The sequence below is a fragment of the Eumetopias jubatus genome, unplaced genomic scaffold (genome assembly GCF_037043125.1).
Source record: "Eumetopias jubatus isolate StellerSeaLion01/CBP00866 unplaced genomic scaffold, mEumJub1_p1.0 scaffold_10, whole genome shotgun sequence".
NCBI lineage: Eukaryota > Metazoa > Chordata > Mammalia > Carnivora > Otariidae > Eumetopias > Eumetopias jubatus.
Window position 1 is genome coordinate 85,957,591 of NW_028274816.1, and position 17,899 is coordinate 85,975,489.

The 17,899-nt window shown below is 43.8% G+C and overlaps 1 protein-coding gene across 7 annotated transcripts in view; it reads left to right on the plus strand.

Moving 5' to 3' along the window:
* Positions 1-1,113: 1,113 nt before the first annotated feature.
* Positions 1,114-17,899, plus strand: part of RNF157 (ring finger protein 157) — a 77,336-nt gene continuing 60,550 nt past the window's right edge. For 4 of the 7 annotated variants that reach the window (XM_028112334.2, XM_028112335.2, XM_028112338.2 and 1 more), the window contains exon 1: positions 1,115-1,261. In XM_028112334.2, the coding sequence (XP_027968135.1) occupies positions 1,174-1,261 (88 nt within the window). In that variant the 5' untranslated portion in view covers positions 1,115-1,173. Of the gene's footprint in view, positions 1,262-13,386; positions 13,876-17,899 lie in introns of those variants that run through there. The other 3 variants (XM_028112331.2, XM_028112333.2, XM_028112332.2) reach the window with 3 other exon arrangements.

Sequence of the window (17,899 nt, forward strand, 5' to 3'; positions counted from 1 at the left end):
TTTCTGATCAGTCCACCCTCTCAGAAAAAAAACCCACTAGACCCACAAATAAAATAAAAGGCTTAAAATACAGATGTCTATAATTAAGTTTTAGAACGACGCCTTCTGCCTGTCCAAGGCTCCCACAGTCTTGTGTGTTTTTATCAAGAGGGGCCCCTTGTTCTGCCTGGCCCCCTATTCGCGTTCCCCTGCTTTGACTTTTCGCACGCAGGCCTCCAAAGTTTCCAAAAGATGCAATCAGAGGGTGGACGACTTGATCTTATCTTAGGCTGATGCTCTCCAAACTTCAGAGCTACAGCAGCCGCCTCAGGGACCCAAAAACAGAGGGCAGGGAAAGAGTTCGGCGCTCTGAAAGGAGCTACGTGAGAGGGATGGCGACATCTTCCTAGCGGGTTACCGGCATTGAGTAATCTCCCCACGCCTGGGAGATGGGATCAGCAGGGCACTTTGGGGCAGAGGCGCTGGGGGGCGAGAGAGATGCTCACGCCACGCAGTCCTCTGCGGCGAACGCAGTCCTCTGCGGCGAACGCACTGGGACCGCTACGACTGCGGGCCGGGGTCAGGGCCCGGGGGCCGGGGCGCCCCTCTGCCAGCTCCTGACCGCCGGCTCGCTGATGCCAGGGGCGGGGCTGGAGCAGCCTTCCCTCCGCCGGACGGCCGCGCACCGCCTTCGGGGGTCTGGGAGAATGGCGAGCATCCTCCGGGCCCGACTGTCGTCCGACCGGGATCCCGCAGACACCCCCGGCCCCCGCCCGCAGCCTTGAGCCCCCAAGCGGCTCCCCGCGCCGGGACCGCCGCCGCTCGCGCCGCATCCCACCGCCCATTGGCTGGCGCGCCGCCGACGCCCCGCCCCGCCCCGCCATTGGCCGCGGCCGCCGCGGGCCCCGCGCTCTAGCGGTCGCTGACATCACGCGGCCTGAGGCGGCGGCGGCGGCGGCGGCGGCGGCGGCGGCGGCGGCGGCGGCGGCTGCGCCCCCGGCCCGGCCCGCAGCCCCCTTCGGCAGAGGCGCCGCCGCGGGGCCCGGCGGAGGATGGTGCGCAGCGCGCCGGGGGCTCCCCGCTGCCACAGCCGCAGCGCCGAGGCGGAGCCGGCCGCGGCGGGCAGCCGACCCCCGCACCGCGCGCGGGGCGAGCGGCCGCGGTGAGGCGCGAGGGTGGCGCGGGCGCAGCGCCATGGGGGCCCTGACCAGCCGGCAGCACGCGGGCGTGGAGGAGGTGGACATCCCGTCCAATTCCGTGTACCGCTACCCGCCCAAGTCCGGTGAGGGCCGGCGGGCGCGGGCCGGGGCGCCACCCGGGGCCGGGGGTGGGAGGGCTGCGGGCCGGTGCGCAGGGGTCCTTGGCTGGGTCGCCGCGGTGGCCGGCCGGCCCGCCGCCCGAGGACGCGAGCGGCCTGCAGGCCATGTGCCTGGTGGCAGAGACGCGTGCGGGGGGACTGCGGCTCCCGAGGGGCGGGGTGCCCGCGGCCCCGACGGGACCCTTCCTCCGCGCGCGGTGCGCCTTTTCCCCTCGGGAGCTGATCTCTCTAGGGGTATTCGGCTTGATCTAGGGGAGGCGGGCCTGGCATCCGGCACCGGCGCCTGTGCTGGGAGGCCGGCCGGGGTCCGCGCATCCAGGCCTCTGGAGAGGGAGGCACGGGCCCAGGTTGGAAGTAGGTTTCTCAGGGCGAAGCTTCCGATGCCTGCTGGAGGATGGAGGCCCAGAGTGCGTTTGCAGGGCTGCGCTTTTCAAGAGGCTGTCAGAAGCCAAAAGAAGTGTTTAACGGAAATGTTTGGGAGGCTGAGTGTCAGAGTCAGCCGGGTTGTCCCTTTGCCAGAGTGGCGGCAGACCTGGTTTTTAGAATGCGGATTGCTTGGGGACAGGGCAGAGGTATTTAAAATGTATAGAAGTATTCCGTTTGTTTTCAGAATCATTAAAAAGGTAAATGTGTCCAACCTCTGGGTTGTGGCATAAAGCGTCAGAGGTGGAGGAGGATTTTGACAGCGAAGGATAGAGGATCACAAGTGGATTGAGCACCGGCCAATTCTGGACTGCTCGTGCATGACCTAACTCTATGCTCTTTATTTTTCATTGCTTTTCTCAAGACTTCTGGGGGACCGGTGGCTACCATCTTCTCTTTGGCCTAGGACCTGAGGAGGATTTTGGTGATCTTGGAGAGGTGTCAGAATTGGAGCCTTAGAATAAAGACATGCTAATGAGATGAGCTGGTTTCCCAGCAGTGTGTCCAGTCTGTGCCAGGTGGAAGCAGGGACCAGACAATGGACCTGCACCCTGCAGAGTGTCTGCGAGAGCTGTGTTTCTGATGCTTTTGTGCCAAAGCATGAATCCTTGCCGACATGAATATGATTAAGAGCTGTTTTAGAACAGTCTAAGATAAAGCTGCGGAGCTTTAGCGTTTTGATAAAACTCTAGCTAATTACGACTATATGAAACCAATGCCAAAAGAAGCATGCACTTTGCTTTTTAATAGACAAAAATATGCACAAGTATTTGTGGGTTGCTTTTTTTTTTTCCCCCTGAAATCACTTAGCTTTTATTGATCACAATATGGAACATGTTTTGCTGAGCTTGGAGATTTCAGTAGAGTTTGCAGTCTCAGAAGAGGATTCACCCTCCCTTCACGTGTGGGAATTAGCATAGGTAAATCTCTGGAAGGCTGTTCCCCAAAGGATAGTAATACAAGTGTGAATCTTGGTTGATGATCATAAAAGGATCAAAAGGCCAAACTCAAACTTTTCTTAACCAAAACACTCAGTGCTAACTAACAGTCTGAAATAATTCTCTCCACTCCGTCCATGTTTTAAAAGTGTTAACTAGGTGTAAATCATTTCTAATTGGAAGTTATGTACGTGAGAAATCTTTACAACAAGGGGACCACATTATTTATGTTGAAGATAGAACACAAAAAATAAGAATCAGGAACGCCTGGGTGGCTCAGTTGGGTAGGCATCTGCCTTGGGCTCAGGCCACGATCAGGCTCCCTGTTCAACATGGAGTCGTCTTCTCTCTCTCCCTCTGCCTCCCCCCCCCCACCCCGGTTCTCTCTCTCTCAAATAAAAAAATAAAATCGTAAAAAAAAAAAAAAAAAGAATCATAACATTCAGGTCCCAGTCAGCAAACCTTTGTGTACTTGAGAATTTCCGTGAACTTGTTTATGCTCTAGTGTGGAGGCATCTCCCACCCTTCATCTGATCTTTAAATTGACCTGTTTTTTTGTAGAATGATAGTATTGTAGACCTGAAAGGAACCTTTGAGAGAATTTGGCCCAAGATACGCTCATCTCACCGATAAGAAAATGGAAGTCAGAGAAACAAATTGGTATGGCCAGGGTCACGCAGTTAGTGCTCTTCTCTATAAGCCATCAGCCTCTGCCTTTCACAAGGAACTGGACTTGTGATGATTTGTGGAAAGGAAGCTGTTCTGTGCCAGGACTGAGACAAAACTCAAAGGCCTGTCCTTGCTGAGGGATCAGACTGGGTTGATTTTGAGAAGTCTTACCTTTTTAAAAAAAAAATTTTTATTTATTTATTTGACAGAGAGAAACAAGGCAAGAGAGGGAACCCAAGCAGGGGGAGTGGGAGAGGGAGAAGCAGGCTTCCCGCGGAGCTGGGAGCGCAATGCGGGGCTCCATCCCAGGACCTGAGCCGAAGGCAGACGCTTAATGACTGAGCCACCCAGGTGCCCAAGAAGTCTTCTTATCTTCAGTAGTGATAGAGCAAAGCAAATAGCAGAGTCTGCTTTCTTCAGGTGACCTGCTAAGCCGAGACCTCTGGCTCTCTGGAAAGTCTCAAGCTCTGCTGCCTGTGGAATAGTTTCAAAAAGCAGCTCTGTCATCCGTCCCTGTCTTGATGGTCACAGTGCCCAGCAGAATTGCTTTCCTTATTTTGTATTTTTAGAGGAACCCCTTAGTTTTGTATGCTCACTGAACTGGAAATATTTAGAAATTATTGAGAACGGTGGATTTCCTGTTGAAACTTAGGTTTCATTTTTTTAGAGATGGGGGAAATAAAATAGCCTAAATTTTTGACAATTATTTATTTTTGGGGGGCGCCTGGGTAGCTCAGTCAGTTAATTGTCGGACTCTTGATCTCAGCTCAGGTCTTGATCTCGGGGTCATGAGTTCAATCCCCGCATTGGGCTCCACGCTGGGTGTGGACCTACTTTAAAAAAAAATACTTATTTTTTGAATAAGTAATATAAGTTACATGATTCAAAGTTTTTTTTATTTTTAAAGATTTTATCTATTTATTTAGGGAGGGAGCGTGAGTGGGGGCGGGGGGGCGGTGGACAGAGAGGGAGAGAAAGAATCTCCAGCAGACTCTGAGCAAAGTCAGAGGCGGGACTGGATCCCATGACCTTGAGATCATGACCTGAGCCGAAGGCAGACGCTTAATCAACTGAGCCACCCAGGCGCCCCCACGTTTCAAAATTTAATAGAATGAAAAGTCATGCAGTGAAAATCTTGTTCTCACTGTACTATTCATCTACCCATTTTCTTCCCATACACCTCCCATCCCTGTGTAACCACTTTTGGTTTCTTTGGAATTCTTCCAGTTTCTTGTGCAGATAAAAGCATAACATACAATTTAGACTGTTCTGCACCTTTTTCCCCACTTTTTAAAAAAGATTTTATATTTTTAAGTAGTCTCTATGCCCAGTGTGGGTCTTGAACTCACAACCCCGGGATCAAGAGTCACATGCTCTACCGACTGAGCCAGCCAAGTGTCCTTTTTTTTTTTTTTTTTCATTTTAGGGATATTGGAGGTCTTTTTATATTATTTCCATATTAGAGAGTATCTGTTCTTTTTTTTTTTTTTTTTAAGATTTTATTTATTTATTTGACAGAGAAGCACAGAGAGAGAGGGAACACAAGCAGGGGGAGTGGGAGAGGGAGAAGCAGGCGTCCTGAGGAGCAGAGAGCACAATATGGGGCTCGATCCCAGGACCCTGGGACCATGACCTGAGCTGGGATCATGACCTGAGCCGGAGGCAGACGCTTAAGGACTGAGCTACCCAGGCTCCCTGTTCTTTAACAGCTGTATAATATTCCTTTGTATGCTAATGCCCTGTTTTAACATAGTCTTCTGTTGATGAACATTTGGGAGCTTTTTGTTGTTGTTTTTTCAGTTTTTTACTGTTGTAAACAGTGCAGCAATGATGGATGTTATACAGATGTTCTTAGGTGATATTTGGCTTTCTTAATAAATACATGATTTTTAGTCATTTAAATAACAAGGCATGGTGGGAGCTCATTTCTAGATAGTATTTCTGCATTAGCATAGAAAGCTATTTATAGCACTGTTCTGCGTTTGGTTGTACCTTTGTGATTTTTGAGTTAGAAGCTATGCATGCTTTTAAATCCTTCTCTAAGATCTTCCCTTCTTTAAAAGCCCATGATCATTTGTTTAGCAAAGGTATGGCTTTGCTGAGGTGGTTGTTTTTATGCATGCATGCTCATCTTTTGAAAGGGGTATCCACGTTAATAAAAGTCATTAGGCCTGTTTTCTCTATCCAGCAAGAAATGGGCATACTATAAAGACAATTTAATTCATTGTAATTCAGCACCTAATGAATCTAGTTTATCTCTTTCTACATATTTGAGTAAATTGAAAAACGAGTAATTCATTTTACTCAGGTTGTTTTTTTGTTTGTTTTTTTTTTTTTAAAGATTTTATTTATTTATTTGACAGAGAGAGACACAGTGAGAGAGGGAACACAAGCAGGGGGAGTGGGAGAGGGAGAAGCGAAGCAGGCTTCCCGCGGAGCAGGGAGCCCGATGCGGGGCTCGATCCCAAGACCCCGGGATCATGACCTGAGCCGAAGGCAGACGCTTAACGACTGAGCCACCCAGGCGCCCCTACTCAGGTTGTTTTTGTTGTTGTTGTTTTAAAGATTTTATTTATTTATTTATTTGACAGAGATAGTGAGAGCAGGAACACAAGCAGGGGGAGTGCAAGAGGGAGAAGCAGGCTTCCTGCCGAGCGGGGAGCCCGACGCGGGGCTTGATCCCAGGACCCTGGGATCATGACCTGAGCCGAAGGCAGACGCTCAACGACTGAGCCACCCTGGCGCCCCTTGCTCAGGTTGTTAAGAGCTAAACCTATTATAAAAATTCAGAATGGTAGAGTCCTGAGCAATTAGCATCGTTATTCTCCAAATTTTTGTTACATTGGAGTACATATATGCTTGTCACGTGGGTCTGTCCTATGGCAAGAGCAGTTTTTAAAGCATAGGTCATCAGGTGCCTGGGTGGCGCAGTCATTAAGCGTCTGCCTTCGGCTCAGGTCATGATCCCAGGGTCCTGGGATCCAGCCCCCCATCAGGCTCCCTGCTCGGCGGGAAGCCTGCTTCTCCCTCTCCCGCTCCCCCTGTGTTCCCTCTCTCGCTGTGTTTCTCTGTCAAATAAATAAATAAAATATTTAAAAAAATAAATAAAGCATGGGTCATGTCTTTGTCCGTTAGTTATAAAAGTTTCTCTTAACTTTTAGGAACATTAATATTAGTTTTGACACCAAGGACTTAAAAATCTGGAACTCACTACAGAATAAAGAATTGTTTGGTTCTGGCACAGTTAGATATCTCAAAATTAAGTAAGTTCCCGAAATTCATAGTAAATACATTTAATACCATAAAAACCTCAGTGTTGCTCCATTTAATGATGAAGTCATCAAGATCAAGAGTTCAAATGCTAGTATTTTTTTTTTGAGAGAGAGAATGTGCATGCACACGTCCACGCATATGCATGCAAGTGGAGGGGAGGGGCACAGGGAGAGGGAGAGAGAGAATCTTAAGCAGGCTCCGCACCCAGTGCAGAGGCTGATGTGGCTCCATCTCATGACTCTGAGGGTCATGACCTGAGCTGAAATCAAGAGTCTGTCGCTTAACTGACTGAGCCACCCAGGCGCCCCTCAAATGCTAGTATTATTTTTTTAAACACTTAACATGTAGTACTTCTCCTGTTGTTGTTTTTTTAAAGATCTTATTTATTTATTTGAGAGAGAGAGTGAGTGAGAAAGAGCATGAGCAGGGAGAGGGGTAGAGGGAGAGGCAGACTCCCCATTGAGCAGGGAGGCCTATGTGGGCCTCAAGCCTAGGACCCTGGGATTACGACCTGAGCCAAAGGCAGACGCTTAAAGACTGAGCCACCCAGGCACCCACCTCTTAAAACATCTAATATTTTTGCTCTGTTTGTACTTCACTTCATTATTAACAGACTGATTTCTTTCACTTCTTGATTTTGTCCTCAGATTTAGGGCCTTTGATTTCCTTATATGATGGCGGTTATGTTCTTTGGTTCTTTAGCATCTCTTTTCTCTTTCTGTTCATTACCATTAATGTACATTATTGAGCACCTGCTATGTACCAGTATGTAGATTCTGATCCTTGTGCTCAGTGATTTTGATTCCTATGGCAAGCAGCAGGATAGCTCTCAAATCAACTTTGTAAGTCAGAATATGGGTCACAGAAGGGAGTATTAACAATACCAGCTATTTGTATTAACAATACAAGCTATTTGGTGGCAGAGTCATTTAGTATTCTCCAAGAAACAGAATCAGTAGGAGATATATGTATATTTTATTTTATTTTTTTAAGATTTTATTTATTTATTTGACAGAGAGAGAGAGATTACAAGTAGGCAGGCAGGCAGCGGGAGAGGGAGAAGCAGGTTTCCCGCTGAGCAGGGAGCCCGCTGTGGGGCCCAATGCCAGGACCTTGGGATCATGACCTGAGCCGAAGGCAGATGCTCAACCGACTGAGCCACCCCAGCGCCCCAATATATGTATATTTTAAAAATATATGTGTCTCCCTTAAAATAAAAAGACTTATTTTAAGGAATTGGCTCCTGTGATTGTGGAGGCTGGCAAGTCTAAAATATTTAGGGCCCGCCAGCAAGCTGGAAACTCAGACAAGAGTTGATACGGTCTTTTTTTTTTTTTTGAAGATTTTATTTATTTATTTGACAGAGAGAGACCCAGCGAGAGCGGGAACACAAGCAGGGGGAGTGGGAGAGGGAGAAGCAGGCTTCCGGCTGAGCAGGGAGCCCGATGTGGGGCTCGATCCCAGGACCCTGGGATCATGACCTGAGCTGAAGGCAGACGCTTAACGACTGAGCCACCCAGGCGCCCCTTTAGGAATAAATTTAACATCAGAAGTATAAGACCTGTATACTGAAAATTCTAAAATGTTGCTGAGATTGGTGCTTTAACTAAAGAAGTTTAAAAAGATCTAAGTAATTAAACATTTCATGTTGGAAAACTCAATATTGTCAAGATGCCAACATTCTAAAAATTGAGTCAAAATCCCAACAGACTTTTTTTAAAATAAATTGACCAGCTGATTCTTATATTTACATGCACATGCATGCACAAAGATTTAGATTATCTAGAACAACTTTGAAAAGGAAGAATGGGGCGCCTGGCTGGCTCAGTTGGTAGAGCATGTGAGCGTTGATCTCCAGGTTGTAATTTCAAGCCCATCGTTGGGTGTAGAGATTACCAAGAAATAAAATCTTAAACAAACAAAAGGAAGAACAAAGTTGGAGGACTTTCACTACCCAATTTAAAACATTATTATAAAACCAGAGTGTGGTATTGGCACAACAAAAGGTATATAGATCAATGGAAGAGATTTGCAAGTCAGAAATAAAACCTTATATTTACGTTCAATTGATTTTGACAAAAGTACCAAGACAAAGGGTGCCTGGGTGGCTCAGTCGGTTATGATCTTCTTCGGCTCAGGTCCAATCTTGGGGTCTTGGAATGGAGCCCTGCATTTAGCCCCAGTGGGCTCCGCGCTCAGTCTCTCTCTCTCTCTCTCTGTCCCTCCCCTCGCTTGTGCTCTCTGTCTCTCTCTCAAATAACTTTTTTTTTTTAAGATTTTATTTATTTATTTGATAGAGAGCACAAGCACGGGAACGGCAGGCTCCCCACTGAGCAGGGAGCCTGACGGGGGGCTCAATCCCAGGACCCTGGGATCATGCCCTGAGCCGAAGGCAGACGCTTGACCGACTGAGCCACCCAGGTGCCCCATAAATAAAATCTTTAAAAAAAAAAAAAAGTACCAAGGCATTTCAACAGGAAAAGAATAGTGGGTGGTTTGTTTGTTTGTTTGTTTGTTTTTGTTTCAACAAATGATGCTGGGACATTTGGATAATAACAAGCAAAAAAAAAAAATGAACTTAAACTCTTCACATCATCAAAAATTAACTCAGAATGGGTCATAGAATGAAAACACAAGTCACAGAATGGGAGAAAATATTTGTAAATCATATATATGATAAGGGATTTGCATCAAGAATATATAAAGAACTTGTACAATTCAATAAGAAAAAGACAACCCAACTAGAAAGGGAACAATGGTCTTGAATAGACCTTTCTCCAAAAAAGGTTATACAAATGGACAATGAGCACATGAAAAGATGCTCACCCTCATTAGCCATTAGGGAAATGCAAATCAAATCTACAATTAGATAGCACTTCACACCCACTAGGTTGGCTATAATCAATATCAGAACTAATAACAACAAGTTTAGTGAGAATGTAGAGAAATTAAAATTCTGGTGGAAATGTAAAATAGTGCAGTTGTTTTGGAAAACTTTTCACATTTGCTTAAATGATTCAGTAATTCCACTTCTAGGTATATATATATATGCCCAAGAAAAATGGGGAATAAATAAATCCACACCAAAATGTGTACATGAATGTTCATAGTAGCATTTCTCATAATAGCTAAAAGGTGGAAATAACCCAGGTGTCCATCACCTGGCAAACGGAATAGCTGATAAAATGTGGTAAGTCCATACAGAACAGTATTTGGCAATAACAGGGACTGAAGTATCGGTATTCGCTTCACCGTGGATGACCCTTGAAAATATTAATGTTAAGTGAAAGAAGCCAGATGCAAAATCGTGTATGTTGTATCATCCCGAATGTCCGTGAGAGGCAAATCCATTGAGACAGAAAGTAGATTGGCGAGTGTCAGTGGCTGGAGGGAGGGGGAAATGAGTGACTGCTAATGGGTTTCTTTTTGGGATAATGAAAATGTCCTAAAATTGTGGTGAATAGTTGCATAACTCTTTCCAATATACTAAAAAACAATTGGATAGTACACTTTAAATAGGTGAATTGTATGGTGTGTGATTATATCTCATTAAGCTGTTTAGAAAAACGGGCCTAAATGTAAGAATGAAAACCATAAAACCCCTAAAAGAAGATATAGGAGAAAATATTTGATTCAGGATTAGGCAAAGAGTTCTTTGATATAGCATCAAAAGCACAATCCAGAAGAGAAAAAACTGGTAAATTGGATTTCTTCAAAATTAAGAATGTTTCTGCTTCAAAAGACATTAAGAATCTGAAAACACAAGCCACCTTCTGAATGAAAATATTTGCAAAACACACGGATAAAGGATTTGCATCCAGAATGTACCAAGAACTTGAACAACTCAGTATTAAAAAGACAACCCAATTTAAAAATGGACAAAAGAGGGGCGTCTGCATGGCTCAGTTAAGTGTCAGACTTTTGGTCTCAGGGTCGTGGGTTCAAGCCCCACGTTGGGCTCCACGCCAAGTGTGGAGCCTACTTAAAAAATAAAAATGGACAAAAGAGTTGAATAGAGATATCACCAAAGAAGATACAAGAATGGCTAATAAACCCATGAAAAGGGACGCCTGGGTGGCTCAGTTGGTTAAGCAGCTGCCTTCAGCTCAGGTCATGATCCCAGGGTCCTGGGATCGAATCCTGGAGCCCGCTTCTCCCTCTGCCTGCCACTCCTCCTGCTTGTGCTCTCTCTCTCTCTGACAAATAAAAAAATAAGATCTTTAAAAATAAGTAAATAAATAAACCCATGGAAAGATGCTCAATACCAGTAGTTGTTAGGGAAATAAAATTAAAACCACGATGAGGTAGTACTTCACAACCAAGAGGATAGCGACAGTAAAAAAGACAATGTCAAATGTTGGTGAGAATGTAGAGAAATTGCAATACTTGTGCATTGCTGTTGGGAATGTAAAACGGTAACAGCCACTTTGGAAGAGTTTGGGCAAGTCTTAAAATGTTAAACATAAATTTACCTTATGATCTAGCAATTCCACTCCCAAAAGATTCACACACAGACATATATACAAATGTCCATAGCAGCACTGTTCATAATAGCCAAAAAATGGGATAGAATCCAAATGTTCATCAGCTGGTGAATGGATTAACGAAATGAGATATATTCATACAATGAAATGCTATTCAGCAACTTAAAGGAATGAACTAGTGATACATGCTGCACTACATGGATTAACCTCAAAAACATTGTGTTAAGTGTAAGAAACCAGATGTAAGACTATATTATATGAATCCATTTCTATGAAATGTCTAGAAAAGGCAAATTTATGGAGATAGAAAACAGCAGTGTTTGCCTAAGGCTGGGGAACAGAGTAGGAGTTGTAAACAGGCATGAAGGAACATTTTGGGGTAATGAAAGTGTTTTCAACTGGATTGTGTGATAGTTACCAAAGTTACTGAGTTGTACAATAGATGAATTTTATGCTGTGTATAGTATACCTCAATAAAGCTGTTAAAAATAACAGTACAGAGGGGTTTATACCAACTGAATAAAACACAGAGAAGAGCTTGATCAGTTAGGGTAGAATTCTTGGGAGCAATGGCTCGTCTGAACACACTGAAGGGCTCCCAGATAGTCCAAGGGGAAGAATAGTATTTGTAATGGCCGGGAGGTTGCCGGTGTGCTTTTTAAAAATTTTTAAGTTTTTATTTTAATTTTTAAAGATTATTTTATTTATTTTTTTAAAGACTTTATCTACTTATTTGAGAGAGAGAGCGCACAAGCCGGGGAGAGAGGCAGAGGGAGAGGGAGAAGCAGACTTCCCACTGAGCAGGGAGCCCAACATGGGGCTCGATCCCAGGACTTCAGGATTACGACCTGAGCCGAAGGCGGACGCCTGACTGACTGAGCCACCCAGGTGCCCCTAAAGATTATTTCATTTATTTATTTTATTTTTATGTAATCTCTACATCCAACACGGGGCTCAAACTCACAACCCCACAATCAAGAGACATGCTCTCCGGACTCAGCCAGCCAGGTGCCCCTTTAAGTTTTTATTTTAATTCCAGTTAGTTGCATACAGTGTTATATTAGTTTCAGGTGTCCTTGCCAGTGTTCTTGATGGATTTAGAGAATAACAAATAGATTAGTTGGTTGAGGCAGAGAATTCTCCTAAAAGAAGGGTAGTGAGAAATAAAATTTGGGAAGGGGGTAGGAAGCAAAAGAAAAGAACCAGATGGTGTTCTAAGGAAGATTTATCTCTTAGAGATATAGGTTGTAGGGAGAAAAAGACTAGAAGCATAGAGATTTTCTAGGGAACTATAACCTGATAATCCACTGTCATCGAACTTGCAAAGGGCTGAGGTCTTGACAAGGATGCTTTGCACAAAAGTACACATTCAGTGTTGGTGTGGTTTTGATGACTATGACATTTTTAACCTGAGTGACCAGAGAAGTGAAGCACCACTGACAGAAATTGGGAATCTGGGGCAGAAACTGCTTTTAAAGTGAGTCCCATCGAGTCCCACATCGGGCTCTCGGCTCAGCGGGGAGTCTGCTTCTCCCTCTGACCCTCCCCCGTCTCATGCTCTCTCTATCTCATTCTCTCTTTCAGATAAATAAATAAAATCTTTAAAAAAAAAATAAAGTGAGTCCCAAATGTCAGCCAGGGCTTTACTGCTTCTCAAAATCTAGGCAAATTAGACAGAAACCCACCCACTCCCCCAAATCATAGACTATAGACTTCTCATGCCCCTTCCAAGATTTCTGTGAATTCCCAAATGACCCATGGCACAACCATGTTGGCTCCTGAGCTCCAGCTTGCTGTCCCTGCCCAACAATAAATGTGACTTCAGTCCATTCCTCAGTTTCTCCAAAAAATTCCGTTCGCATAAAGTATTCAAAGTGTAGATTCTACTAAATATTTGAGGGTGATGAAGTTGGGGTTTACATTGCAGAAATACAAAGGCATAGTAAGCATCATCACCCTAAACTGTACTTCAGCTGGGGAGTTTCACTGGCTGTTGAGTTCACCAACCTGAGCCTTTCTTCATCCTAATATTTCTTTCCTCCTACCTCTCCTTTTTTGACTCTTCTCCTTACCCTTTCCTCTGAGAAAAGAAATTACAAAGCCATTTGAGTTGCATCAATAAGCAACAAATGTACCCGTGCCCTTGGTGTATTGCTCTCCATTCTAAGTACCTCATTAAGGTATATTCCAAAAAAGATCATGCCTTTGCTAAGAGGAGTTCTGGTGACAGCTCTTAAGATAAAATGCTCTTTATTCCCCCTCTCCCAGAAAAAAAAAAAAAAGGTTATTCATTGAATTTGAAGCAAAGATAGGATATCTAGGTGAAAAGATATGGCAGGTGGTTAAAGATTTGGACTGAAACTCCAAAGAAAGATCAGGAAAATGTTTGGGAGTATGGGAAAAGAGAAGCCAGTGTGTGTTAATTGCCCACCGGGCCTAACAACAATCTTTTGAAAGAGGTGTTACTATCCGTTTTATAGATAAAGAAACCAAAGCCCCCCAAAAGTTAAATAACTTGTCCCAGGTGACCCAGTGGAGGAAGGCAGCACCGGGATCAAATTCAGCTGTTTTAAATCAGAGCCTCTGATTTGATTCTATGAGGAAGAGAAAAAGGGAGGGAATGAAAGAAAAGGAGAGACCTGAGCTCTTGAAGACACATCCATGTTTGGGGGCTGCATGAAAGCATGACACAAGTTTTAGGTAGGAAGAGACTCAGAACCATGAGGATTTTGGAAGCCGAGGGGAAAAGAGCCTCAGAAGTGAGCATGGAAGTCTTCTGAGCATTCATAAGGTGAGTGAAGTGTGAGAATACACTTGGGCTGCTGGGTGTTCCAGGGAAGAGTTTCAGTAGAGTGGTGGAAAGCACTGTAAGGGTTTGAGGAGTCACTGGGTGTGGGTGGGAGCAGACAGGAATGACAGATGGGTGGCCAGTGGGCGGATTTTAAGGCATGGCACATGGAACTCTTTTTTGTATTTGTTTTTTAAGTCGAGAAGACCAGAATATGCTTGCAGCACGAGGCAAGCAAAAAGCCCGTGGAAAGAGGAATAGAAACAGAGAGAGAGGTTGTTGATGAGGTCTCGAGGAGGTAGAGACAGTTGGGGATGGGAACTCAAGTGGAAAAGTTAACTTTGGAACGGGGAGAGAAGGACTACCTTCTTGAGGCCAGAAGAAAGTATGGATAGAAATAGAGGGAAGTTGTAAGGTTTTGAAACTTGTGTAATGTTGAAGGGTTTTGAGGGAATGTCACAAAGTAGAAGGAAGCCAGGTAGGGGGGTCAGGGTTGGGACCTTGAGAATGGGGGGAAGGTTTGGATCTGTTGACATGTTCCTTGCTTCAAATACTGTAAAGTTACAGTTGTTAAAACTATATGGTACTCAAACAAACAAACGTCATTGTGCTTGTTCAGAATAGAATAGAGTCCAGAGCTAGGTATATATAGCATGATAAAAATAGATTTTCAATTTAGTGGGGGAAATGGAACATCCAATAAATGGTGTTAGTAAAGTTTCCTATTTGGAAAAAAATGATTAACACCTTATCCTACACAGTCCATAAGGACAAATCCAGATGTAAAAACAATCAAATAGCAACAATAATACCACCCAGGAGGGAAAAAAGCAAGCATGCAATGTAAACTAGAGAGTAGGGAATGTTCATCAGTAGAGAACCGGTTAATTAAGTCTGGATGCTCGATGGGAATATAGTGTAATGGATAAGAGTACACATAGGCATTCTGGAATAAAAATAGCTGGATTTCGGACCTGACACTGCCTCTTACTACCTGTGTGATCTTGGATAAATTACTTCCTTTCTCTGTGCATTTATCATCAGTTCTGTAAAAAAAAAAAAAAAAAAAATTATATCACCTACCTGATAGGGTTGTTGTGAGGAATAATCTATTTGGTACCTGATAGTACAGTGCTGGGACATAGTAAGTCCTCAATATGGGTTATTGTTAGGTAGTCCTTAGGAATAATGAGTTCAATCCATAAGTGGACATGGAAGGATGCCTACCGTACATTAGGCAAAAAAAAAAAAGTGCAGATCAGTATGTGTAATATCCCAATTAAGTTAAAAAAGAAAAAACAGAAAACCCGAACGTGTTTATATACGTGTAGGAAAATCTGTAAGGCCACAAACCAGTTGTTAATAGTGGAGTTACTTCTCACGGAGTTAAATTAGATTATTGCTTTTTAAATTACATACTTCTATGTATTTTTATTTTCTGCAAAAGGCATGTTTTACTTGTGTAAATTTTTTTTAAGATTTTATTTATTAGCATGAGCAGGGGGGAGGGGTAGAGAGAGAGGGAGAAGCAGACTCCCCCCTGAGCAGGGAGCTTGATGAGGGACTCAATCCCAGGAGCCTGGGATTATGACCTGAGCCAAAGGCAGACACTTAACTGACTGAGCCACCCAGGTGCCCCTAGGTGAAGATTTTTCAAATACATGAAGACCTAATAGAATTCCCATAGCCAATTTTCTCATTTTTTAATTTTGTATAAAATTAGTTTTTATTTTTTTTTATTTTTTTTTATTTTTTTTTTAAAGATTTTATTTATTTATTTGAGAGAGAGAATGAGAGATAGAGAGCACGAGAGGGAAGAGGGTCAGTGGGAGAAGCAGACTCCCTGCTGAGCAGGGAGCCCGATGCGGGACTCGATCCCGGGACTCCAGGATCATGACCTGAGCCGAAGGCAGTCGCTTAACCAACTGAGCCACCCAGGCGCCCTAAAATTAGTTTTTAAATACAATTCCATTTTCTGCAGTAATCGAGTATACAGCTCCATTAGTTCAAAAGCAAATAGTTGAAGATTAATATTTTTCACTTATAGGCAGGATATTTGTTTTACTGTGACATCAATAAAAATAAAAAGAAGGGAAGATTGCTTCCCTATCAAAATACCATCAACATTTTTCACAGAGCTGGAACAAATAATCCTAAAATTTGTATGGAATGAGAAAAGACCCTGAACAGCCACAGGAATGTCAAGAAAGAAACCAAAGCTGGTGGCATCACAATTCCGGACTTCAAGCTATATTACAAAGCTGCGATCATCAAGACAGCCTGGTACTGGCACAAAACATAGTGGAACAGAATAGAGAACCCAGAAATGCACCCTCAACTCTATGGTCAACTCATCTTTGACAAAGCAGGAAAGAATGTCCAGTGGAAAAAAGACAGTCTCTTCAACAAATGGTGTTGGGCAAATTGGGCAGCCATGTGCAGAAGAAGGAAACTGGACCATTTCCTTACACCGTACACAAAAATAGACTCAAAATAGATGAAAGACCTAAATGTGAGACAGGAATCCATCAAAATCCTAGAGGAGAACACAGGCAGCAACTTCTGTGACCTCAGCCACAGCAACTTCTTGCTAGACATGCCTCCAAAGGCAAGGGAAACAAAAGCAAGAATGAACTATTGGGACTTCATCAAGATAAAAAGCTTTTGCACAGCAAAGGAAACAGTCAACAAAACCAAAAGGCAACCTACAGAATGGGAGAAGATTTTTGCAAATGTTTTATCAGATAAAGGGTTAGAATCCAAAATCTATAAAGAACTCATCAAACTCAACACCCAAAGAACAAATAATCCAATCAAGAAATAGGCAGAAGATTGGGGTGCCTGGGTGGCTCAGTCGTTAAGCGTCTGCCTTCGGCTCAGGTCATGATCCCAGGGTCCTGGGATCGAGCCCCGCATCGGGCTCCCTGCTCGGCAGGAAGCCTGCTTCTCCCTCTCCCACTCCCCCTGCCTGTGTTCCTGCTCTCGCTCTCTCTCTCTCTCTCTCTGTCAAATAAATAAATAAAATCTTAAAAAAAAATAGGCAGAAGACATGAACAGACATTTCTCTGAAGAAGATATACAAATGGCCAACAGACACATGAAAAAGTGCTCAACATCACTCAGCATCAGGGAAGTCCAAATCAAAACCTCAATGAGATACCACCTCACAGCAGTCAGGATGGCTAAAATTAACAAATCAGGAAATGACATGTTGGTGAGGATGCAGGGAAAGGAGAACCCTCCTACACTGTTGGTGGGAATGCAAGCTGGTGCAGCCACTGTGGAAGACAGTATGGAGGTTCCTCAAAAAGTTAAAAAAATAGAGCTACCCCACAACCCAGCAATTGCACTACTAGGTATATACCCCAAAGATACAGATGTAGTGAAAAGAAGAGCCATATTCACCCCAATGTTCATAGCAGCAATGTCCACAATAGTCAAACTGTGGAAAGAGCCCAGTGGTCCACCGACAGATAAATGGGTAAAGAAGATGTGGTGTATATATGGAATGGAATATTACTCAGCCATCAAAACATTGAAATCTTGCCTTTGCAAAAATGTGGATGGAACCAGAGGGTATTATGCTAAGTGAAATAAGTCAATCAGAGAAAGACAATTATCATATGATTTCACTCATATGTGCAATTTAAGAAACAAAACAGGAGCATAGAGGAAGGGAGAGAAAGATAAAATAGGACATAATCAGACAGGGAGACAAGCCATAAGAGACTCTTAACCATAGGAAACAAACTGAAGGTTGCTGGTGGAGGATGGAGTACCTGGGTGGTGCCCGTGATGTAATGAGCACTGGGTGTTATGTATATCACTGACCTCTACCTCTGAAACTAATAATACACTGTATGTTAGTTAACTGAATTTAAATTTTTTAAAAAAGGGAAGATTGGTTATAGATCTTGCAATAAAAACTCCCACTTAGCATAAGATAGCAGCTAAAATCCCAAATACATTTTACTTTATCATTTAATCCACACAGATTATCAAAATTTTTTGCCTGCTCAACATTTTT